General features: G+C 40.2%; 1 protein-coding gene across 9 annotated transcripts in view; it reads left to right on the plus strand.

Moving 5' to 3' along the window:
• MACF1 (microtubule actin crosslinking factor 1) overlaps positions 1-25969 on the plus strand; it is a 401452-nt gene that overhangs the window by 260503 nt on the left and 114980 nt on the right. For 8 of the 9 annotated variants that reach the window (XM_053575601.1, XM_053575606.1, XM_053575603.1 and 5 more), the window contains 7 exons: positions 16217-16366; positions 17193-17426; positions 18805-19029; positions 22714-23232; positions 24250-24426; positions 24678-24801; positions 25690-25898. In XM_053575601.1, the coding sequence (XP_053431576.1) occupies positions 16217-16366; positions 17193-17426; positions 18805-19029; positions 22714-23232; positions 24250-24426; positions 24678-24801; positions 25690-25898 (1638 nt within the window). Of the gene's footprint in view, positions 1-1547; positions 6897-7862; positions 8013-11156; positions 11373-11461; positions 11612-13489; positions 13724-16216; positions 16367-17192; positions 17427-18804; positions 19030-22713; positions 23233-24249; positions 24427-24677; positions 24802-25689; positions 25899-25969 lie in introns of all 9 variants that reach the window. The other variant, XM_053575600.1, reaches the window with a different exon arrangement.

Raw genomic sequence — 25969 nt, forward strand, 5'->3', positions numbered from 1 at the left:
CAAATGTTTATTGAACTGCAGGTACTGTTCCTAGAGCCTCATGGCACTTATCTCTTAGGGAGCTTATTTCTCACTGAGATAAATGCATTATTTCATTCAACAAATCAATGGATAAGTTAGAGAGTTATGTAAGGATCAGAAAGTAACACTGACCAACCAGGGACAAATAAAATCACAAATGGCAAATGAAAATAATGAACATGAACAAGAAGAGCTAAAAAGTTAGCAAGTAGTAAAAGTAATGATGTGCTCTAAGTGGTTAAACACTTAAATGATAATATATCATTCTGTGATAAAAGGCTTTAAAATGGAAATTCTTTAGGAGTTGTTTCTAGGATTTGCAAGGATAATTTTGACAATGCGTAAATAATGTGCCTTGCTCATTGACCTTAGGACCTAACTCCTGTGTAAGAATTGACTGTAATGTATTTATCCTTCATGGATTTGACTGGGAAAGCAGTGTAATAGCACAAAATTTAGAGTCAGATCTTGATTTTTTTTTTTTTTTTTTTTTTTTTAGGGAACTCACTGTTTTTGTGACTTTAGACAATGTAATTGTTTTCATAGCATTGTTGAAGAGTAAATATTAGTGCTTAATAAATCTAATAATACGTGGTAACTGTAATTATGGATGTTGTGCTACCTATTCTAGCCCAGACCAGAAGAAAAATTACTAGTAATTCCAGAGGCAAAGGATGCAGTCTCTTTCTTCCTTGACTTACTAATTCCTTGACTTAACTTATTTAATTCAAGGCCACTGCTTTTGGAAAAGCTAGAATTTCGGAGAAGCCTCCAGGAGTTTGACTGCCCCAATGGCTAAACAGTTTCTTAAGTAGTGTCCACAGACCCATTTACTGGGATGCATAACTGTTCTTTGGGTGTTTGGCTTCTTAAATGTTTCTTATCCTAAGGACCAGTCCTGCTGTACTAATCAGCAGGGAAGTGCGACTTCCAGAGTATCCTGCATGCTTTGTAACAGTGAAAAGTTGTTATTTGTCCCACTTTGGGGCAACTGGTATGTGTCTATAAGAACCTTTGTGATTATCTAGTCTTAGAAATAACTATTTTCTCACTTTCACTGTCTGCCTCTTTGTAGAAGCTTGTCACTCAGATATGCTAATGCTACTATCTTTTAAGCCATCTGCAAATTTCCTCTAGCCCTGTATAACCATTCTGCAGTTTAGAAAAAATTTTTAAGTTTTAATATATCCAGGTTTGCTTCAGAATATTTCGTACATGCTGCTGCTTATACCAGGCTATAGACTGGCTTTTTCTTATGGTCATATTTTTTACATGTATACCATAGTCTTTTGTTTGTTTGTTTGTTTGTTTTTTAATTGAAGAGATAGGTTCTTGCTATGTTGCTCAGGCTGGTCTTGAACTCTTGACCTTTAGGGATCCTCCCACCTCAGCCTCCCAAAGTACTGAGATTACAGGCATGAGCCACTGTGCCCAGCCTATGCTATAGTTCTTTGAGTGACTCTTTACAACAGTTGTGCTTTGACATTGCCTCTGATTCAGTTTTCTTTTTCATTTTTTTCCTTTAGGGTTCCAGAGTGGTTGCTGGGGTGATTGACCTAGGCACAGTGGAGATATTTCCCATCTTCAGAGCCATGCAAAAGGGCCTTATTGACCAAGACACAGGCCTTATGCTCCTGGAAGCTCAGGTTATCATGTCTGGACTCATTGCCCCTGAGACCAGTGAAAACCTCTCTTTGGAGGAGGGTCTGGCCAGAAACCTCATTAATCCCCAGATGTACCAGCACCTCCAGGAACTACAGGATGCCCTGTCCTTAATAAGCAGGCTCACTGATAGCAAAGGCCCTCTTTCTGTGATGGAAGCAATTGAAAAGAGAATAATCAGTGAAAGAGTTGGACTGAAAATCTTAGAAGCTCACCTGGCAACTGGAGGTTTCAGTCTCTCCCCTAGTGAGAAATGTATTAACCTGGAAGAGGCTTTTCATCAGGGCCTGATTTCTTCATGGCTTCATTCAGTATTAGAGTCTCATCTGAGATCATCCAAGAACTTAATAGACCCCAACACAGCTGAAAAAATCAGTTTGCTGGATCTGATGCAGAGATGTATTGTCCACCAGGAATCAGGGTTGAAATTGCTCCCTATCAAGCAATTGGCAGGGGGAATGGTGAGCTTGAAATCAAGCAGGAAGGTTAGCATTTTCCGGGCAGTTCAGGAAGGGCTAATAGATAGACAGGTCACTGTCCGGCTGCTGGAAGCTCAGCTTTTTGCTGGTGGCATAGTAGATCCAAGAACCGGACACAGACTAACAGTAGAAGAGGCTGTGAGACATAATTTGATTGACCAAGATATGGCCTGTGCTATTTTCATCAGGCAGCTTCAGACAGGAGGCATCATAGACACTGTCACTGGGCAAAGGCTGACAATAGATGAAGCAGTAAGCAATGATCTGTTAGCTGCTAAGATCGCTCTTGTGATTCTGGAGTCACTCTGGTCATTCATGGGGTTGTTATGGCCTGACTCTGGAGAGATGCTCCCAGTTACAGATGCCCTAGAACAAGGTATTGTGTCTACTGAACTAGCACATAAAATCCTTAGTAACCGACGGCATATTAAGGCTTTATTTCTACCAGCAACCACAGAGATTTGGTCCTGGGAGAAAGCAATAGAAAATGGTATCTTGGACAAAGATCTTGCCAATAACTTAAAATTGATTTGTATACCTGATGTAATGCCTCACGTGCAATTAGCAGAGTCTTTAGAAAGAAATAAATCAAGCATTCATCCTGAAGCAGCATCTAGACTCTGTGGCAAGGGCCAATCCGAGCTTATAGTAAGCCATAGTGAGAAGCTGTTGTTTCAACTGATGACTCACAGCTATGTAAACATGCAGAACGGACAGAGGCTGCTTCTGTTAGATAAAGAGCTGTTGGAGACACTAACATGTGGAAATTACCATCCTCCAGAAGTGTTTGGAATTGGGCAACAAAGAGTACAAACTATGGAGAAATTCCAAGAATCAGGTAATGTGGAAATCACAGGAACATTGAATGATGAGCCAACTGTGAGGCCACCTGAGTTCCAGTTTTCTTCTCAGACCAAAGAATATCCAGATCAGGAAGACTGCACTGAAGCAAAAGGGGAAAAGACCATTGTAGAAACAGAATGTTCTTCTGTAGAGAACCCTGAAAAGGATCTGTTTGGAAGAGAACAAAAAGAGAGAAATCCAAATGTTGGTACTTTAAAGGTAATAAATAAAGTCAAATCAGAGTCACAAAGGCAGTTGTTAGGTACCAAAAAGGAAGACCAAACAGAAAGGTCTACCAGAGAAGACGTCAGCAGGGGACGACTCCTGGCAGTACCTCCTGGGGAAGCAGAAGGTGTGGTGGTTGACAAAGATCTTTTTTCTGTGGAAACTTCAATGAAAGAATGTCAGCCTTTCAGAAGTACCTCCCTTACATGTCAGAAAGAACGAGCAAACACTCTTGAGACTGAATGTATTCCAGGTGAAACTGAAAGACCTCTCATAAAAACCCAAAGCAAAACATCACCATTTCAAGCAGAGAAAACTCTAGGTATCAAATCAGAAGCAAAGTCTGAAAGTCATGTGAATATTCATTCTCTAGACAAAAAGGAAGTGTTAAATAAAACAATTTTGGCTAATGATGACTGCAAACAAAGTCAAGAAGGACAAAACATTATAGCTGGTAGTATGATGACGTTAGAAAAGACTGATGAGGATAATGGTAGTGAGACTTCTGTGTCATGCAGTCATCCTTCAGAACTGCTTGAAGAAGCCACCTTAAATGTATTATCTGCACAGTTACTAGATGGTGGCATCATTCATGAACAAACGGGTCAAAAGCTCTTGCTAAATGAAGCAATCATTCAAGGCGTCGTGCCAAGCCACACTGCTGTGAAACTTATGGAAAAGCTGAATATGTTTCGGGGCTTCTTTGATTCTCAAACCTGTGAGTCTTTGACAACTGAAGAAGTCATTGATGAAGGTCTCATGGATGAGAAATTATTACATAATGTCCTCATGGCCGACAAAGCTATAAGTGGTGTCTTAGACCCCCGTACCCAAACACTGTGCTCTATAAAGGATGCAGTTGCAGTTGGACTTCTAGACAAGGAAACAGCCACCAAGATTTTAGAGGGACAGGTGGTGACTGGTGGAATTGTTGACCTGAAACGAGGCAAAAAAGTTTCAGTAACTTTGGCCTCAAATCTTGGCTTGGTGGACAGTGCTGACCAAATAGAGCTTATCAATCTAGAGAAAGCTTCCAAAGGCAGAGATGCTGAAAAAACTGTTAGGGAGAGATTAATTAGTTTACAAATGGAAACAACAGGATTTATAGACCCTGACAGCAAAGCTCCTTTAACAGTTGTGCAGTCTATTGACAGAGGTCTTTTGGAGAGAGAGGAGGCCATTCATTTGTTGACTAAGCAGGTGGTAGATGGCGGTATCATTCACCATGTATCTGGGACGAGACTTTCTGTTGCTAATGCCTTGAAACATGGCTTAATAGGTGAAGATTTAGCCAAGCAACTCAAAAAAGTTGAGAACTTAAACCTCCATCAGTTTTCTCATCCTGAAACAAAGGAAACTATTTCCCTTCCTAAAGCCATAAAATTAGGTCTTATTACCCCAGACTTGAAAAGAGAAATTCAAGAAATTCAAGCCTTTTCTGGAAACATTGTGGATCTCATTTCTGGCCAGAGATTGACCTTGGCAGAAGCTAAAAAGGAAAGACTGTTAACTAATAAAGCAGTATTGTCTTTGGGAATGATGAATGGGATTGTAGATCCTGAGAATTATAGAATGGTTCCCTATTCAGAATTAGTAAAGAAATGTAAGATTGATATTGAATCTGGCCAGAGATATCTAGAAGTAATTCCCTTCTCAGACATTAAAGATGGGGTGAGTGACAGAGTGCTTACATTGTCACAGGCAGTTCAGCTTGGAAAACTAGACTTTGTACCTACACTGAAGGTTCTGGAAGCTCAGGCAAATAGTGGTGGAATCATAGATAGTGCTACAGGAAAAAGACTGACATTGGGATCAGCTTTGGAACAGAAATTGCTGGATGAAAACATGTTCAGAATTATTGCATCTCATCAGGTATTAAATGGAGGAATTGTTGACATATTTAATGATCAGAGAGTGACTATCAAGGAAGCTATTGAGAAAGGGTTAATTAGCTCTGAACTAGCTACTGTGATCCAAATAGATACTTTAGAGTTAAGTGATGAAAGGGCTCAGACTGAAAAGGAAGGCGGACTTGAAGTATGTGATTTAAAGAACGAATTTCTAGGAAAGGAAATGTTTATGGCTTGTAATCAGACTGTTCAAATGTATTGTGATAAAGGACAAAGTGAGAGATTATTGCAAATTGAAAGTAAGTCTGCCCAGGAAAAGGTACAAGTGAGAATTTCTGATAGGGAGCAGGCAGAAAAGAGCAAGGAAATGTCATTAAAGGAACTGGGGTACAAGTATCAAGATGAGTGGAAAACATTTACAGATGCTACAGACTTTGTCAGCACCATAATTCCTCATCATCTTAAAGGTAAATCGTCAGGCCAGGTGTCAGTAACACACCCTCACTCTGAAGTTTGTGATTTTAAACTCAAAGAGGTGACTAAAAATACCATGGAAAAAGATATAAATGAAGAGCAGGAAAAAGTAGTGACACAAACAGTAAATGTCTCTCACACGAAGCAGTCTGCCTTACATTTAGATTCTGGAGAAATAAGAGAAAATCAAGAGAAAATGATTTCAGAAGAGCAACAGACAGGCAAATTGCTGAGTGAGCAGGTTATACAGCAACGAGTGAATACCAGGGTGAAAAGTGAGAATGAAAAGGAGGAGATGAACGTAGAAGAAAGTGCCAAAACATGCACATCGGCTGAAGAAAAGTTGAATCAGAAAACTGCCATTAGAGATGAGCATGACTCCACTATAAAGAGTCAGCCTGTGGAAATGACTCTAAGTGAAAAAGGGAAAGAAGCTGATAGGGAAATGGAATTGTCAACTGTTGGTAAAATTGAAGACCCTTCTACCCAAATGATTCCCAAAGGAATTTCTGTAAAAAATCAAGGTGCTTTAATGTTCTTCAGCTCTAAACAGGCCAGGGAAGGGGTAGTCAAAAATTTAAGTCTTTGCTTGACTTTAAAACAAGAAGAAGATTTATCTCAAGAAATTACTTATGAGACCCAGAGTGAACCATTTCCTTCTATGACCCCCAAACCTGAAGGGTTGTACTACCAGGAATCAGTCAAAAAAGCCCAAGTTACAGATATATCTCAAATATCCAAAACAGACAAGTCTTTCCAAGGGACCATCAGACAGGAGACCAACTATTACCAAGATTTTCAAGTTACTTCTAAGACTAAGGAGACCAAAGATCTGGTTTTCTCATCTAATGAGAAAAAAAAAAAGTCATACCAAGAAGTATCTTTTGACCCAACAAGAGCTCTTAATTTGAAAGAAATTGAAGTTTCTGGAGTAGATACAAAAGAAGTAAATTATCTAGAATTCTCAGACAGAAAGGACCTTCATCATCAGGACAGCAAAAGTGACCATGAACTTGCCAGAATGCAGGAAATAATTAGTGAGAAATGTCTAGAAATGGCAAACCCTGCAGGGGTTACAGGTTCAGAAGTAGAGTCTGTTGAAGACATTGTGGCTCAGAGGGGTCCTGGAGTCTCAGTGTCCCTTCCTCCAGAGGAACAGGATGCCATCACTAGTGAAGAAAAGACAGTGTCCCTGACATTATGCTCTACAATGAAGACAGCTGAGAAGACACAACAGCAAAGACTTGCAGAGAGCCCTGGTAGTGAACAAATTCCCTATAATGTTGGACTCGGGGGAAAGAGAAATGAAGATGTAAACCCAGAGCCCCTCAGAGCAACTCAAGTAAGTTTCCCAGTGATGTGTTTGCATTTTTTTTAAAGACATAACTAGCTTAATGCTAAAATTTTTAACTGGATACAGAGTTTATATACGTGTAATTGTATGCATATATATTATATTTTAGGGCACTAGATGATTCTTCAAGATATAGCTTTAATTTATCATCTGTAATACAGTGTTGGAAAATTAGACATTGGCTTTGAATATCTTTTGAAAACTTGAAAGAATTTTAAATTAGAAACTAACATTAAAGCTTATTTGAGGTACTGGGAAATACTATCTGAAATCAGAATAGCTTTTGTACATTTTCTAAAATTATACTTGTAGATTGATAATTATGAGGTTCTCCTCTTTTTTTTTTTTTTTTTTTTTTTTTTTGAGACAGAGTCTCACTATGTTGCCCTCGGTAGAGTGCTCTGTGGCGTCACAGCTCACAGCAACCTCAAACTCTTGAGCTTAAGTGATCTCTTGCCTCAGCCTCCCAAGTAGCTAGGACTGCAGGCGCCAGGTACATTTTGTTGCAGTCGTCATTGTTTAGTTGGCCCGGGCCGGGCCAGTGTATGTGGCCAGCACCTAACCACTGAGCTATAGGCGCTGAGCCAGGTTCTTCTCTTTGAAGAAATTAGTAAAATCACGTTTGTCTACTGATTTGAAATGACTTTTTTTTTTTTTTTTTTTTTTGTAGAGACAGAGTCTCACTGTGTCACCCTCAGTAGAGTACTATAGCATCATAGCTCACAACAACCTCCAACTCCTGGGCTTAAGCGATTCTCTTGCCTCAGCCTCCCAAGTAGCTGGGACTACTGGCATCCACCACAACACCTGGCTTGAAATGACTTTAAAAAATAACATGTTTTATTTTATTTTACCCCATGTTTAGTAAAAGTTTTGTCTAACAAGAAACCTGCTTGCTTTAAAAGCCAACTTAAAGGAGAATGTCAGAACTGAGTTTTCTTTTTGACTTCACAGAATGTATTTAACCGTCAACTCTGTTTAGAACATGATGAGAAGCTAGTATCCTATCTGTCTTTGTTACGGGACATTGAAATGAGGACCAAACAGATTCAGCCTCTGGAATTGAACCTGGCCGAACTACAGGATCTGCTGTGTCAGGCCAAGGTAGGTTCCTAGAGACTTCCACCAGGCACACCAGCTTCAAGATAGTTGCCTTCATCTTCCTTGAAGATTTCAAGGCTTAATAAGACCTGCTTGGCACTCTATTCCTGGAAAAACAATCTCAGACTCTTGTGAGATAATCGTGGGATGAGCTAGGTTTGGAAAAAGTGGACAAGATTTATAATGAACAGGCTTGAAGAGACATGGCTGTGAATCTAATTACTACCACCCATAATCTGTGTGATGCTGGATTGAATGAGATAGTTCAAAGGCAGAAAGATTGGCTAGGAAACTGTTGGTAGCAATTCAGGCAAGGAATGTTGAGGGCTTAAAATAGTAGATTGATATGTAAATTAATCTATTACTACTACTAAAACATCAGGAAAAGGTATTTTTTAATTTTATTGAGCAATAATAATAATGCAAAGACAGTAACATTCACATTGTCAAATAAGAGTATGTCTATTATAGAATGCTTTGACTCTGAGGTTCAGTATGGAGTCAGTTAAAAAAGGTATTGTTTTTGTTTAAAAAAAATGCATAAACTCACAAAGAGTAGGGGGAACCAGTGGTAAGATTTTAGAAGTTAGAAAGCAGAGTGATGAGGAGGAGCCTTAGCAGACTGGAGAAAACAAGATCCTAAACTTGCAGTGGGGGTAGCCAAGTAACAACCTGTTTTACACTGCAGAACTCCCAAGAGCCTTAAAATTTGATCACACTGGAAAGTAGAGAAGGAGATGAATATGCAAACTGGGTTGTAATCTTAAGTTTATTTACAAAGCAATTAGACCTTTAGATTTCCAACTTAATTCACATAACCTGTCAATTGCCTTGCTCCAGCAAGAGACTGGAGGTTTGTCTTCTGAAGTAATATTGACTATCTCTAGACTAGGGAAAGTAATCACACTTGCAGTTAAGAATTCTATATTGAAATAAGTGAAGTTAACTGGAAGTTCACATACATACTCAATCTTGAGCTTCATCTGTCCTTCCTCCATGGTTGGAACAGCCCAAGGGGAAAGACTTAATAGTACTAATGTGTGTGTTTCCTAGCTATATGGTCCAACTTCGTTACTCCCAGTGAAGACAACAGGCAGCAGGCCCACGTCTGCATATAGAGTTTGTAGATAGATTCCTAGGGCATTGCTCTTAAACATGAGTGTCTGGAAAGCTTCTAATACAAAAGTCAGGTTAAAATGTAGAAAAGAAACGGGGTTTTGGAGGAAATAGAGACTATTCAGGAAGAAAAGCATACTCAAAAACACTACCATTTAAAGGATAAAAAATTGCCAGTCATGGGCGGCGCCTGTGGCTCAGTCGGTAAGGCGCCGGCCCCATATACCGAGGGCGGCGGGTTCAAACCCGGCCCCGTCCAAACTGCAAAAAAACCAAAAAATAGCCGGGCGTTGTGGCGGGCGCCTGTAGTCCCAGCTACTTGGGAGGCTGAGGCAAGAGAATCGCTTAAGCCCAGGAGTTGGAGGTTGCTGTGAGCTGTGTGAGGCCACGGCACTCTACCGAGGGCCATAAAGTGAGACTCTGTCTCTACAAAAAAAAAAAAATTGCCAGTCATGTTGGCTCACACCTATAATCCTAGCATTTGGGGAGGCTGAGACAGGAGAATTGCTTTAGCTCAGGAGTTCAAGACCAGCCTGGGCGACATAGTTAAACCTCGTTTCTACAAAAAAACTTTTTTTTTAATGACTGTTAAATTTCCACTCATAAATAGTTCTTTTATGCGTACTTTTTTTTTTTATACTTACTGCATTTGTTAGGTAAAGTGCCTCTTACAATCATGTCTTGCCCGCAATACAAAAAACTTTGTAAAAAGTATTAGTTAGGTATGGTGGTGTACACCTAAAGTCTCAGCTAATTGGGAGACTGAGACAGGAAGATCACTTTGAGCAGGAGTTTGAGGTTGTGTAAGCTATAGCTACATTAGTACACTCCTGCCTAGGTGACAAAATAAATCCCTGTCTGTAAAGATAAAATGAAATAAAAGGCAATGCATTGAAAAAATGGGGGTCTCTGAAGAACACCAGGAAACACTGGTCTCACAAAAGCCAAAGGAGAAGAGCTGCAAAGGAGCTGCAGTTAGCAGCATCAACTGCTCAGAGTCGGAGCACAGGGAACTAAAGGGGAGATTTAGCTCCAGAAGGTTATTGGTGATCTTGATAAGAACAGTTTTGGTGGAGTGGGGGGATATAAACTAACTTGGAGCAGGAATACATCAGAGGTTGGAAAGTGGAGAGAGACAATTAATGTAGATCATTCTTTCCAGAATCTTTATAATGCAGGTAGGACACAAGCTAGAGGAAATGCATTAAAAGGAAGGTGTTGAATGGTATTTTGGGGCTCAGGAGAAAACACCAATAAAAAAGGAAAATTTGAAGTTAAAAGAGAGGGAAAGTGATAATTGATAGAATCAATTCTCTGAGAATGTAGAAAACTGGCTTTGACAAGGAGGAAGAATAGTTCTTTCACTGAAATTGAAGGTTAAGAGTTGTCCAAGAGCAGAGTCACAATGAGGACAGAGATTATAGGTTTCTTTCAGTATTCAGAGTATGGCCTCAGTTAGAGTAGCTGAGCTGAAGTGAGGATGATGCTCCAAGGAACTACCAAACTCTTCCATAGCTTATTTCTAGCTTCTCTGTTGAGGATCTGAATATGAGGTATTACAACTAGCTGAGTGGGAAGGCTGGTTTGGGATATTTTAATGTTCTGTGGTTCCACCGCCTTGGAGTTGAAGAGTCATTCTTTGGACTGACTTATTTTGTAGTGCATTAATTCTGCTCCCTGGCAAAGGCATAGTGACACTCTTAGAGAGGCAGCAAGTTATGTTGGAAGGAGTGCTGCTCTGAGTCAGGAAACCTGAATTTTAAGTCCTGGCTTCATTGCTCACCAGCTGAGTGACCTTGAACCAGAAAAGTTCAGATTTTTAAGTGATGAGGCAACATCTTCTGTAAATCCAAAAAAATAATGTCTATCCTGCCTACCTTATGAATTAGTGATTGTGAGAAACTAATGAATGTACATCGGAACTTTTTCTCAGCCATAGCATGAGAGAAGACAGAAATGTGTTCACAGCTGATTCCCAGATAGCAAGATTTTAGTCTTGATTTTGGAGGTGACTGTACTTTATCCCCCCAGGTTTTAGACAGGGAACTAAAGGATCTGTCCTCCTTGATCAGTCAAGAATTAGAGTGTGTGGATCAGATTATCATCAGCCAGCCTCAAGAAGTCCCTGCTCAACTGTTGAAAGCTCTAGAGAAAGATGCCAAGAATCTTCAGAAGTCTCTCAGTTCTGTGAGTGACACCTGGAGTTCCAGATTACTTCACTTTCAGAATGCTGTGGAAGTAAAAAAGGTAGCACCTTGTTTTTACTTATAAAGGCTCACAAAGTCTGGCAAACTTGGAGATTTTTTTTATAATGTGATTTTTTTTCTCTTTCTTAGACTAAAGTGTTAAATGAGCACCTACAACTAGAAGGCAAACTTCAAGATCTGAGAGCCTGGGTAGGCAATACCAACCTTATGCTGAAGAGCAAGGGATACAGCAATGAAACAGATGTTGACAGCCTGAATCACTATCTCCAGCAATATGAGGTAAATCTTCTGCCCATTCTCAACTAAGCTTTACTTGTTGTATCAATTTTATTTTTCTGCTAGGCAAACTGGTATCTGTACTTACTTTTCTTAGAGAGTCTTATTTTTCATTTCATAAATAAAGTCCCCTATGTTCAGTTTTCATACCCTTGGAACTTCGGTGATTATGATGATTTATCCTTTCAGCTATTCTGAGAAAGCCTGTAGAATGACTGAGTAACCTATTATTATCAATTACATCTCCTCCTTATAACTGTGCATCAAGGGTCTGTCTTTTATTTCTCTTTTGCCCAAGATCTAATCCTACACACAATCCAATTTCAGGAGAATTTTTAATCAGTGATCTAGAGCATGGCTTGGCAAACTTTTTCTGTGTAAAGGGCAGGATAGTAAATATTTTAGGCTTTTGTGGGCCATATGCAAATGGCCTATTTCTGCTGCAGACACTCAACTGTTCCATGGAAATATTAAAGCTGCTATAGTTGGTACATAAATAAATGGATGTAAATGTGCTCCAGTAAAACTTTATTTACAAAAATAAGTGGCAAGCTAGATTTGGCCTAAGGGCCATAGTTTGCTTACCAACAATCTAGAACAATGCTTTCTTGTTAATATCCAAGTTGATTTTTTTTTATTAGAAAGAGAAAAGTTAAGATGGAGTTAATATGTAAGTCAGAGAGTTTCCCCCCAACATTGTTCTCATTTTTATTACATTTAAGATTATATCAGCTATTACATTGATTTATCTCTCTCCTTAAACTCTTTAGAGAGTCAGCAAAGAACGAGAAATGTCCACTCCTTCTGTTTTATCTTCTCCCTTTTCCCCAATCTTAAGAGATGAGAACACAAAATTTTGTCTATGGTTAATCTTATATATATCACACTCCTCTTTATTGTGCAAGAGCTGACCTGTCTCTTTCTTTCATGCCATTATCCAAATATAATTGGGAGAAAGAGTAGTAGACTTCTGTCTATTTCTAAGATATTATAAAGAAGCTGACATGAAAAAAATCCATAAAGTATGAGATATAAAAACAGATTATCTCATGCATTTTGGCCTTTCGCTAGTTATAATTTATATGACTTCTCTTATGGGACAAGAACAACAATCTAAGCCTTGTTTTCCCATGATAGTTTCCTAAACCTGTATGTTCATTGAGGAAGGAAGCTTTGTCTTACGATGAATATCCAAGAAGACTTCCCTCCTTGTTTTGTGGGATTAACTACACTAGATTGATCTGCTGTCAATTTCAAAGTGATAGTTATAGATATCCTGTTTTTATTGCATTCAGTGTAACACAGTTGATGATCACTAAATGTCTGTGGGGAAATTACTTTTAATACATGATTTTAGTGTTTGGACAGTTACAAGTAGTATTAATTCTTTACAGTTTAAAACTCTATAAATACCACTATTCACTCTAAATATCAAGTTTTAGTAACTCACAAATAAATGATATATTTTCTCAGTACTAGCCAACCAGTAATTCATTGCTGGATAAACACAAATAAATATTTGAACCTAACAAAATACAGATGGGCAGGTATATCTCAAACTAGAAATTCATGTTATACTTTAAAAAAAAATTTTTTTTAATTCATGGATATTTGGAATTAGCAATAGGATAAATCATTAAAAGGTTATTGTATCAAGGTCCCACAAAGGAAACTTAATTATAGTTTATAAGAAGTTTGCAGAGACCAAAAGTGACAGAAACTTCCAGTGTTTTTTTGGCCATGGAATCATCAGTGCCAATTATAAAAACATAGAAAATTATCCTCTTTTGATTCTGTTGGTTCTTTGGAGAACCAACAGCTTTGCATGGATAGAGAAATGGAAGTTTTATGCTTTTATTTTTCTTTCTCTGCTTACTTTAGGATTTGAAACAACCCATGGCTGAAAGGAAGTCTCAGTTGGATACTCTTGCTTTTGATATTCAGTTCTTTATCTCTGAGCATGCCCAAGACTTGTCCCCTCAGCAGAATCGACAGATGCTGAGGCTTCTGAATGAGCTGCAGAGGTCCTTCCAGGACCTTTGGGAACAGACTGCAACTCAGATGGATGCCTTACAGGGCCGTCTTCGACAAATGGAGCAGGAAGCCCTGGTTAAGGTCAGACTGATCCAGCAGCTGGGCTCAGTTTGTCTTTGGGGGTGTCCTCTGTGTTTGGGTTTTTGGCCAGACTTCATGTATTGTGATTGCAAGAGCCTGGTCTTACCAATTTTGAAATTTCATGTCAGGCCACTGTGGTTCTGGTCCTGGAGACAGCTATTCAGCTGTTTTTCTTGCTGTGTTTTGGTTTTGTGTGTGAGTGAGAGAATATACGTGTGTGTGTGCACAGATGTTTTCTTTTAGTGAGACCCTTCCTTCACTGTATCTCTTGCTTTCAAATGAAAATTATATACCTAGTTCTTTCTTTCCTTTGCTTTCTAATTCAGCATTCTTTTGAGGGCTGTTAAGGATATCTACATACCCTGAGCTTTTGAGAAGAATGGTGCTGAAATCAGTTTTATTCTGGGGCTTTTCAAATGACTTACAGTTAGATTCCTTGACAATCTTCCAACAGTTGACAAGAAACTTTTTATTAGAATCATATTAATCTTATAGCTCCTTTTAGATTATTATTATTGGCTTGGCACAGAGGCTCATGCCTATAATCCTAGCACTCTGGAAGGCTGAGGCAGGTATCTACATTGCCTGAGCTCAAAAGGATAAGACCAGCCTGAGCAAGAGCGAGACCCTGTCTATACTAAAAATAGAAAAACTAGGAGGGCGTTGAGGTGAGTGCCTATAGTTCCATCTACTCAGGAGGTGAGGCAAGACAATTGATTGAGCCCAAGAGTTTGAGGTTTCTGTGAGCTATGATAATGCCACAGCACTCTACCCAAGGTGACAGAGTCAGAGTCCATCTCCAATAAAAAAAAATTACTATTATTACTTTCTTCACACCATAGTGTCCCGTATTTCTGGAAAATAGTGTGTGGAAGCAGGGGCAATCCATTTAAAATAAAAAACAAAAAATTAACCATTCTGTCATCTTCCATTACAACCTTGTTTTGCAAAACAAAACACAGTTGTATTAACAATAACATCGTTACCTTAGAATACCTGGAATGATGCTTATGCCATTTCTACTATTTGAATAATAGGTTGGCATGCAGCAAAATAGCAGAATTGTCATTATCACCAGAAAATTTGTCTCAGGGGCTCCTTTATTAAATATTGAGTTAAGTATAATTGAGCTTTTGCGTCAGACTCAAGGAAATTAGGTTTGCCAGTGCCATATGTCCTCAGTAACTGCCGCATTTTTTCAACTGTATTGAAATTGGAAGAAAATACTAACAAAATGCTTCAGGGTGCTTTCTAAATCTGCACATTTGCAATGCCCTAACTCAGGGATTTATCTGGCATGGTGTGGCGTATGGATAGTTAATGAAGTAGCACTGGTCTAGCCCAGATCCAGGCTAGGTCCCTGAGCTCCAGCAGGCAATAGAACTGCATGTGGACATTCTCCCTGAGCACGTAATTAATTCCACAATGTTTATTAATCTTGTTATTGTTAGAAATGCTCTGCTTTTCTCTATATTTGCCCTGAACGTGTGTGTTTGTCTCTGTGTTAACTTGTTTGCTCTGCTTTTTTCAGATTCAGTCTGCACCCATCCTAACCCACGAAGATCGTGTTTTACGGCTGAAGAGCTCTTAGGAGTTCTCTTCCAGTGCCCTTCTATTTGTCCTAAAGAGGGGGAGAGAGGGTCAATTTGGGCACCTGTTTGTAAGTGCAGGTGACTAAACGCAATCAGAGGGTAGAAACTGGTGGAAAATGGCTTTAGATGGATGGTCAGGAAAACACATCATGCTCAATTGCTCAGCCAGGTGCTTCAGTGTCATGCAGCTGAGATGAGATCTGGAGAAGGACCAGGCACAGAAACATATTCCCCTCTCCCCTTGGGCCTGTCTTTTCCAATGTTGACACCTAAAGGACTAAGCCAGTTGCTATTCTTGGGCAGTTTCCTTCTCAAAATAGCCAAATTAAGTGCTCATACCTGACATATAATCATTCTATATAATGAGTGTCTGCATTTGTGAGACATTTGATTTATAAAGTCAGCTCAATTATTAAGAAGCTCAGATTATAAATTATCCTGGTCTTTGAATTTTTTCCTTCTACTCTAGTTCTTTTTCATATTTTAAGTTAATAAGTTAATAAATAGCAAATCCTCTGACTGTAATGGAGGGATTGATCAGAACCACTAATATGTTGTCACCGTTATTCTCACATGTAGAATTCAAGCATCTGGGCTTTCTATTCTCCATTTCTGAAATAATAGCAACAGTCTGACAAAGCACCTCTTAAACCAAAACCTGAACTAGGAGCATCCCTCCCCAAATTAACCCTGATTATTATCCAGACCATAGACCCAGATCAACAGACTGTCCAAATGAGGGGAGCTTCCGAATATGATTTCTGTGCCTGGTCCTATTCTAGTCTTCCATTAACTTTCATCCTTGAGATATAACCTTCCTGTTTTATATTTCAGGAAGTTATGTTGTATTTGTGAAATGAGAATTAGTAAATATCTTTTGACACCTTTGCCTTTTAATTAGACCCTGCAGAAACAACAAAATACCTGTCACAAGAAACTAGAAGATCTTTGCAGCTGGGTGGGACAGGCAGAAAGAGCACTGGTGGGCCACCAGGGCAGAGTCACCAAGCAGGATCTCTCTACTTTGCAGAAGAACCAAAGTGACTTGAAGGTCAGTGTGAATTAGTCCATTTTTTTCATTCCTTCAATAGGTATTTATAAAGGCTTATATGTGCTAGGCATGGTGCTTAGTGTTAGTAACAATGGTAAACAGGCAACATCACTGTCCTTATGAATATACCACATAGTCTAGTGAGACAGACATTATACAGGTTATTACAAGAATGAATATGTAGTTATTTACTCTTATATTTACAAAGGAAAGGTTATGTGAGAACAGAGAACCCAGTCTAGTCTAGGATGTCAGAAAAGATTACCTTAAAGAAAGGTCCTTTAAATGAGCAATGAAAGATATGTAAGGATTAACGCATGAAGGGGTGGGAGAAGGATGAGAACACCCCAGGCAGAGGCTTATGCATTGGTCTTGAATAAGATGGGATCAAACACCAAACACCCAAGAACTGAAAGAAAGCTAGTTCAACTAGACTGCAAAGAACAAGAGGAAAATTAGTAAATGATGAGGTTAGAGAGGTAGGTGGGACCTATATCACACCAGACATTATAGGCCACGTTATGGACAAGGAGTGATACCCAAGAGAGTATAAAGGACCGACAGGAAGACAATGCATTGCAAAATCAAAAACGTCTGCTACTCAGCATGTTTGTGAGCAGTCTCCTTTTTTTGTCTTCACAATATGTTTACTTAGAAAACTAAATATTCTGAAATTTATTTGTATTAGTCTAAGCCTAAACCTTAAGCAAATTAGAGTCAAGGACCATACACAGATATGTCATCCTGGCAATTCCATCTCTGTACTGTTAGAGAACTTTGAAGTACTGAAGTTGAAGGCTCTCCATTCCTCTTTTTGTGTATTAAGGACTTACAGGACAACATTCAGAATCATGTTGCCTCCTTTGCCACTGTTGTTAAAGACATTGAAGGATTCCTGGAAGAGAATCAGACCAAGCTGAGCCCTCATGAGTTGACAGCTCTTCGGGAAAAACTTCATCAGACTAAGGAGCAATACGAGGCTCTCCGGGAACGGACACGGGTGACCCAAAAGGAGCTGGAGGAAGCAGTGACTTCAGCCTTACAGCACGAGACTGAAAAGGTTACCAGTTTATGATACTTGATATTTTTTAGAAAAGAAAATTTTGGCACCTACAGAAATAAAAGATAATGAGGGGAAACTTTCTTATAAAGAGCACAGAGTCACAAAGAAGGGTTGCTTTAGAAGCTGGTGTATGAATTAATCTTTATTTTTACAAGAAACATTGAGAAGAACTTTAAATCATAAAAATAGGTAGGAAGTACATAGTACCCCCCAATTTTTTTTTAATTGAAAAATATCAGAAAGAACTTAGTGAGGAAGGGTGCTACCCTGGGGAGGAAAAGCAAATGACATATTTTAACATGAATCTGTACTTGGTGATCCAGGAGTCCAGTGGAATTATCTGTGGAATCTTAGTGTGTCAAAGGCTACCCTTTAGCTGTCTCTATAGCAGTGATTTTCAGCTAGAGTGCTATGACACACCAGTGTAAGGATCTTAGGTATGTCACAAAAATTTTTAAAGATCATTAATTAAATTATTTTCGAAAGAAAGACATTCAAAGCACAATGAGTATATTCCTCTATTTTACTCTTTTTAAATCAACATAATTTAAGTGTGCCCAAGTGTGCAATGAGATAAAGTTTAAAAAACACTGTTCTATGGTTAGGATGGGATAAACCAAAGAGAAGGTAAAGTCCCAAATGGTCTTCTAATGGTCTTCTATGTGTTACTCAGCACTAGAAGATTGAATCTGAATCCTTTGTTCAGAGATGACTCTGATGTTAATGAGGGAGGTAAAGAACATGGAAAAGAAGTTTAAGTTATCCTGAAGGTAAATTTTGAAATATGTGATTGCATAACTTGGCTTAACCAATTTAACCAATGAAAATACTTGTAGAGCAGTGGTTCTCAACCTGTGAGTCGCGACCCCTTTTTAACAATGAAATACATTGCGGCATTAGGAAGATTGAAAACCACTGTTGTAGAGCCTGTAAATAGAATTTGAGGGGCAAGTTTAAGAGCTAGTGTTCTGTCTGGTTGAGAAAAGGATGAGAGAAGTCTGCAACCAGATAATTGAATGTGACTATGCCATTTCTTACCCTATACCCCAGTGTACCTTTTCTGTGTATCTAGACAGGATTCTTTGAAGCTTTGCTGGGGTAGCAGGACTAAGTGATCTCTTAATAAATCTTTTTAAATCCTAGGATTTTCTATGTTTTTCTTTTTTAATGCAGTAAGCAATAAAATCTAGAGAGGGTTTTAAGTTATTATTTTTCAACAGATTTTAGAAGGTATTAATTCCTTTTTATATGTGTGAAGACTACTTATACCAGAGCTTCTCTTTTACTCTAGCTGAAATTTCCCTTCATTTTCTTAGGCTATGGTTCTATGGTGGGGTATTTAAAGCCTTAACTTGACTACCTCTGTATCTTTCAGAGTAAAGCAGCAAAAGAACTAGAAGAGAACAAGAGTAAGATCGATGCTCTCTTGGACTGGGTAACTTCAGTGGGATCATCTGGAGGACAGGTAGAGACAAGCTTTCCAAGAATAGAGCAACTCTCAACAGCTAGTCTGGACAAAGGAGCCTTGGATACCACTGATGGTTATGTGGGGGTGAACCAAGCTCCAGAGAAACTGGACAGGCAGTGTGAGAAGATGAAGGTAGGTTGTTAGCTTGTCCTCACTATGTTGGAGAAATCTCTCCTGCCCTGGGCAAGTCAATACAACTTCTTGCCCCTAAGTCCAGTTCTTCTTTGGTGTCCCATCAGCTTTGACACTATTGGCCACTCCTCTTGAAATACTTTCTCCTTGGATTCCATAGCACTACTCTGCCCTGATCTAGCTATCTTTTAAAGTACTGTGGCTCAGTGAGTAGGGCGCCGGCCCCATATGCTGAGGGTGGTGGGTTCAAACCCAGCCCCAGCCAAACTGCAACAACAAAAAAATAGCCAGGCGTTGTGGCGGGCGCCTGTAGTCCCATGCTCGGGAGGCTGAGGTAAGAGAAACACATAAGCCCAAGAGCTGGAGGTTGCTGTGAGCCGTGTGACGCCACGGCACTCTACCGAGGGCAGTAAAGTGAGACTCTGTCTCTACAAAAAAAAATGAATAAATAAAGTACTGATATACTTCCAGATATATCCTAGTCCCTCTTCTCATCTTTCAGAATATGTAATACTTGCCTTAGATAGTATTACATATCCACTTACATAACTTCAATTATCATTTGCATTAATAAATTCCATGTATATATTTCTCTCCAGCCCTAATGTTTATCCTGCACTTTAAACCAGTATATAAATCCATCCGCCTGTTTTTGTTTTTGTTTTTTTTTTTTTTAGGGACACAGTCTAACTTTATCGCCCTTGGTAGAGTGCCATGGCATCACATCTCACAGCAACCACCAATTCCTGGGCTTAGGCAATTCTCTTGCCTCAGCCTCCGAGTAGCTGGGACTACAGGTGCCCACCAGAACACCCGGCTATTTTTGGTTGCAGTTTGGCCAGAGCCAGGGTCAAACCTGCCACCCTCAGTATATGGGGCCTGCGCTATACCCACTGAGCCACAGGCACCACCCTATTGTATCATTCTCATTCTATATTATATTTTTGTCTGTATTGCCCTCCAGATGCTAGGCTTGAAAACAGAAAACATTTCTTAATAGGGTTCTTTTTTTTTTTGTTTGTTTGAGACAGAGCCTCAAGCTGTTGCCCTGGGTAGAGTACCGTGGCATCACAGCTCACAGAAACCTCCAACTCCTGGGCTCAAGTGATTCTCCTGCCTCTGCCTCCCAAGTAGCTGGGACTACAGGCGCCTGCCACAATGCCCGGCTGTTTTTTGGTTGCAGCCGTCGTTGCTTGGCGGACCTGGGCTGGATCTGAACCCACCAGCTCAGGTGTATGTGGCTGGCGCCTTAGCTGCTTGAGCCATGGGGGCTAAGCCTGTTACAGGGTTCTTGTTCTAACAAAACAAAACAACAAAAAAACCAGAAATCATTTCTTACTATTTCTTTGCTCATTTATTCATTCATTCAGCAAATACTGAGTACCTGCTATATGCCAGAAATTAGAAATAAACTGGTGAGCAACTCAATAAACTGTCTCCTAGGACATTCACTGACATGTACAGGCACATTATATTGGATGATTGAACGAAGATTATATTTTAAGGTACTTACAAAACACATGGATCATATATTTTAGTAGTGCCAACTTTGCAGCACAATATTTGGCTTCGCTGTAATACTTGTGTTCAGTGGCCGGTGTAGGTCATTGCTACATTTTTTTTTTTTTTTTTGAGACAGAGTCTCACTTTCTTGCCCTCAGTAGAGTGTCATGGCGTCACAACTCACAGCAACCTCCACCTCTTGGGCTTAAATGATTCTCTTGCCTCAGCCTCCCAAGTAGCTGGGACTACTAGCACAACACCTGGCTATTTTTTAGTTGCAGTTGTCATTGCTGTTTGGCAGGCCCAGGCTAGATTTGAACCCACCATCTCCGGTGTATATGGCTGGCACCCTAGCCGCCGAGCTACAGGCGCTGAGCTGGTCATTGCTACATTTTGTAGTAATCAGATGTCTGCTCTTGCATGACACTTGTGTACTTGGAAGATCCGTTGTATGTTCCCTAAAGCCCTGATAGTCTTACAATAGCACAGAGCAAAGATGGTGTTTCTGTCACAGGGAGCTCCCAACACCTCCTGCTGACAGCAGTCAGCTTGACCAAGGAACATCTTCATCCCAAGTCAGGAACTGCCTTACATGTAGGTAGATGGGTTGGAGGATCAGAATGAGTGATATCTAGGCAGTACATAGACAAAAAATGTAGTTCTGTTTTGTACTACTATCTATTTGAATAGGACATACTTGTCATTTCAGCTTTCTTGAGGTGATGTTGGGAGCTGAGGCTGTCAGGTTGCTGTCAATATCGCCTAAAACTGAAAAATATCTGGAGAAATGTAGCCTATAGTCCTTCTCCAGGCAATTGCACAAATAGTACAGATAATCAGGAGCACTGCCTGAGCTCCCAAAGTCTTCTCTTAGAATCAGGAAGAACATGTTTCAAAACAAAATTGAAAACCACAACTCTTCTCAAGGAACTTATATTTCATCAGTATAGAAATATGGTCCATGTTATGAGCATGTAGACATAGCACATACAAATAAGAGGTGCAAATTACTTACACTATCCAAAAGAAACATAGTTTGCTTTTTGTTTAACAAATTAATTTTTTCAAAGTCTGTCGTGGCTTAAGTATTTTTAGTTTTTACGTTATCATATGTATGGCTTATTCAGCTACTTTCTCCTTCCATTAATGTGGATAATTGTTAGTTGGCCACTGGTACAGTTTAGTGAAGAGAGCCACAGGTTTTTTGCTGTTGTTGCTGCTTTGTTTTGTTTATGAGACAGAATCTACCTCTGTTGCCCAGGCTAGAGGGCAGTGGAGGATGTGATCCTAGGTCACTGCTGCCTCAAATTCCTGGGCTCTAGGAGCCTCAGCCTCCTAGCAGCTGGGACTACAGGCATGCACCACCATGCCCAGCCAATTTCTTCTGGTTTTTGCAAAGTTGGTGATCTAGCTATGCTGCCCGGGCTGGCTTCAAACTTCTACCCTCAAGCAATTCTCCCATCTTGGCCTCCCAAAGTGCTGAGATTACAGGAGTGAACCAGTGTTCCCAGTCCTAGTCACAGCTCTGTCCCTTAATAAACTACATGACCTTGCAACACGTAACATCTTTTTGGCATTCCCTTGTCTTTAATATGAGTATTATCTACCTACATTGCAGGTTGTGTCACAAATTAGATGCGATATTACACATAAAAATCTCTTTACAAACTATAAAGTTCTGGCCAGGTGTGGGGACTCTTACAATCCTAGCACTCTGGGAGTTTGAGGCTGGGGAACACTTGATCTTAGGAGTTTGAGACCAGCCTGAGCAAGAGTGAGACCCCATCTCTACTAAAAAATAGAAAAAATTAGCCAAAGCATTGTGGTGGGCACCTATAGTTTCAGCTACTTGGGAGCCTGAGGCAGGAGGATCACTTGAACTCAAGTGTTTGGGGTTGCTGTAAGCTAGGCTGATGCAATGCCACAGCACTCTGGGGCAACAGAATGGGACTGTGTCACAAAAAATTCCCCAAACTATAAAGTCCTATATATGTTAGTTAAGCAGGGATCAGCATATGACATAATGCTTAGCAGTGAAAAATATTGGTGATTTCTGAGCATCTGGGAAAGTGGCGTATTGAGGGAGAAGGAGCTGTACCCCAACACTTCTAGCTATACTTATAACCAAATTATTGTTGCTTCCCTACTGATCATCCTTTGTTTGGGGGGATTATTTACCAGGCCCGTCACCAGGAATTGCTGTCCCAGCAGCAAAATTTCATTTTGGCGACCCAGTCAGCTCAAGCCTTCCTGGATCAGCACGGCCACAATCTTACACCTGAAGATCGACAGATGCTACAAAGGAAGCTAGGAGAGCTGAAGGAGCAATATGCGACTTGCCTGACCCAGTCAGAGGCTGAGCTGAAGCGAGTGCAGACACTTCAGGATGAGTTGCAGAAGTTTCTGCAGGATCATGGGGAGTTTGAGAGTTGGCTGGAACGGTCTGAGAAAGAGCTGGAGAACATGCACAAGGGAAGCAGCAGCCCTAAGGCCCTTCCCTCCCTGCTGAAGCGTCAGGGGAGCTTCTCAGAGGACGTCATTTCCCACAAAGGAGACTTGAGATTTGTGACTATGTCAGGACAAAAAGTCTTGGACACAGTAATCAGTTTTAAGGAAGGCCAAAAACCATCAACAACTGGAAACTTAGTGAAGGACAAGCTGAATGATGCATCAGAACGATACACTGCTCTCCATGCAAAGGTAAAAGGGAGGTTCCTGACAGCCCTCATACAACTGTGGGTTTATGAGTCTCAGAATCAGAACCTCAGAACATGGTGGGCAAGCTGATTTGTATCTTGACCAGAGGCAGGGCGTCTTCATGAATTATGCAAAAAAAAAGTAAAATAGGGCCATGTGCTATGGTTCACGCCTATAATCCCAGCACTCCTGGGAGGCCAAGGCAGGTGGATTGCCTAAGCTCAGGAGTTTGAGAGCAGCCTGAGCCAGAGCAAGACCCCATCTCTTAAAAAAAATACATATATATAGCTGGGTGTTGTGGCAGGCACCTGTAGTCCCAGCTACTTGGGATGCAGAGGCAAGAGGATCACTTGAGCCCAAGAGTTTGATGTTGCTGTGAGCTATGATGTCACAGCACTCTACTGAGAGCAACAAAGTAAGACTCTTTCAGCGGGGAAAAAATGTGAAATATGTAGGCCCACAGGCTAAAGCCTGATTCTAGCAGTGTCAGGAATATGTCTCACAACAGTAGTGGAGGTGCTCACCTTATATCCTGACCAACAGACTTCGGCTCCCAAGAAACATAGCACAGGGGAAACTTAAACCAGATTCCTAGATAGGGCATCTACAGTAAATCCTTATCTTTTAACCTCTCCAAAGAATTCCCACTTGCTCCTAAAGTTTAGAATCTGGGCGGTTGTTCTTTCTGTCTTATGCTTCTGCCAGTATCTCTAATCCTCCCAAAGGAATACTTTTTTTATCTTTCAATCCCTATCTTTGCCTGCAACCTGATGTATACTTCTTTGGTGGCTTGTCATGCAACTCATTAAATATTCCTGGATATATAGTTAGGTTGAAGTGAATAGTATGGAACAAACAATGATGACCACATTGTAGATGATTGCTACCCATTGATCCATGCGTCCTGTTCTTATCCTTATCAGAAGTTTCAGTGAATTCTTTGTAACAAAGCAAGGCTTCTTTAGTCTGTGCCCAGCGTGACCTTGCTGAGGTCTGCTCCCATTTCTTTCTCTGGCACAGTGTACACGGTTGGGCTCGCACCTGAACATGCTACTAGCGCAGTATCAACAGTTCCAAAGCAGTGCTGACAGCCTGCAGGCCTGGATGCAGACTTGTGAGGCCAGTGTGCAAAGGCTCCTCTCAGATACTGTTGCCTCTGATCCTGGGGTCCTGCAGCAGCAGCTTGCAACAACAAAGGTATGTCAGGGCACATACTGTGTTTGGGTGTCAAGGCCTCATATTGCATGACTTAGAATACTCTCCATCCAAAGAAAATCAAATACAAGGCAGTAGTTGGGATGCCTTGGGTAAGATCTGATTTCTAAATACTTTATTATCTGTGGCTGTGGATAAACAAATTATTTTATGAAGTTGCTTAGTAGCTGGTTCCTAGAATCAGCTTTGTTTACTCAGATGTTTTTCTTTTGTCATTTTTCATGGACAAGCAGCAGTTGCAGGAAGAATTGGCTGAGCACCAAGTACCTGTAGAAAAGCTCCAAAAAGTAGCTCATGACCTCATGGAAATTGAAGGCGAGCCAGCCCCAGACCACAAGCATGTTCAGGAAACCACAGGTATAAAGCAGCAACAGAAATAGCACTCCCTAATTCCTAATATGTAGCTCTGTTCTGCAGTGTATCACATTATGTTGTGCACATATCTGTGGTGCCAGGCTAGGTGCTGGGGATATGGGGATATAAACATGAATAGATGTAGACTCTCGTCCAATAGCTCAACCTGTAATGAACTTTATTCTTGCATCATTAAGGACCTTCACAATATGTGTTCAGCCCCTTATCCCCAGGCATCTGCCTTCTATCACATCTTATTTCCCTTCCTTTCTCAAGTAAACCAGTCATTTCTGCATTACATTACTCCTGCATTACATTGCTCAACTACTAACATTTATAAGTGCCTACCGTGCATGATGTGAGGTAATACATATATTAAATAGCCTGATTTAGCCATTCCATAGCATATACCTATATCAAAAGATCGTGTTGTACATCATAAGTATATGTAATTTTTATTTGTCCCAAAAATATATGTACATGAGAGTTTCCTCCTTTCTAAGATCCTGACCACCACCCACATTCCTCAAAAGAAATGTAAGATTTATTATTCCTTCTGGGCTTCTCTAGCACAGTCCTCCTAATAGCAAGATAGCACTTGTGATTTGATTTTATTTTTAATTGTGATGTGATTTCCTCAGCCTATCTTCTGTTTTGGAGACAGCAGAGACTTTACCTTATCTTCAGTACAATTTAGTACAATTTCTGCCCCTAGTAGGTGCTACATAACTAATATTTATTGAGTTTGGCTCCAATACTAATGCATTTCAAGCTTATTCCTTCTGTTATCTTGATGTTAGTCATTATTACAATTAATATGTGCAATTTCAATACATTCCTTTTTAAAGCACAATGCAAAATAGTTTCCAGATTATGGCCTTGATTTTCCAGATTCCATACTCAGCCACTTCCAAAGCCTCTCCTGTAGCCTGGCTGAGCGCTCTGCTCTGCTGCAAAAGGCAATTGCTCGATCTCAAAGTGTCCAGGAAAGTCTGGAGAGCCTGCTGCAGTCCCTCAGGGAAGTTGAACAAAACCTGGAAGGGGAACAGGTGGCATCACTCTCATCCGGAGTCATCCAAGAAGCACTAGCCACTAATATGGTAAGACCTATGTCCCCAAAACTAGCACAGAGGGTGTGTTTGCATGTGACATAATTACATAATGTTGAAAA

The sequence above is a fragment of the Nycticebus coucang genome, chromosome 22, assembly GCF_027406575.1.
Source record: "Nycticebus coucang isolate mNycCou1 chromosome 22, mNycCou1.pri, whole genome shotgun sequence".
Taxonomy (NCBI): Eukaryota; Metazoa; Chordata; class Mammalia; order Primates; family Lorisidae; genus Nycticebus; species Nycticebus coucang.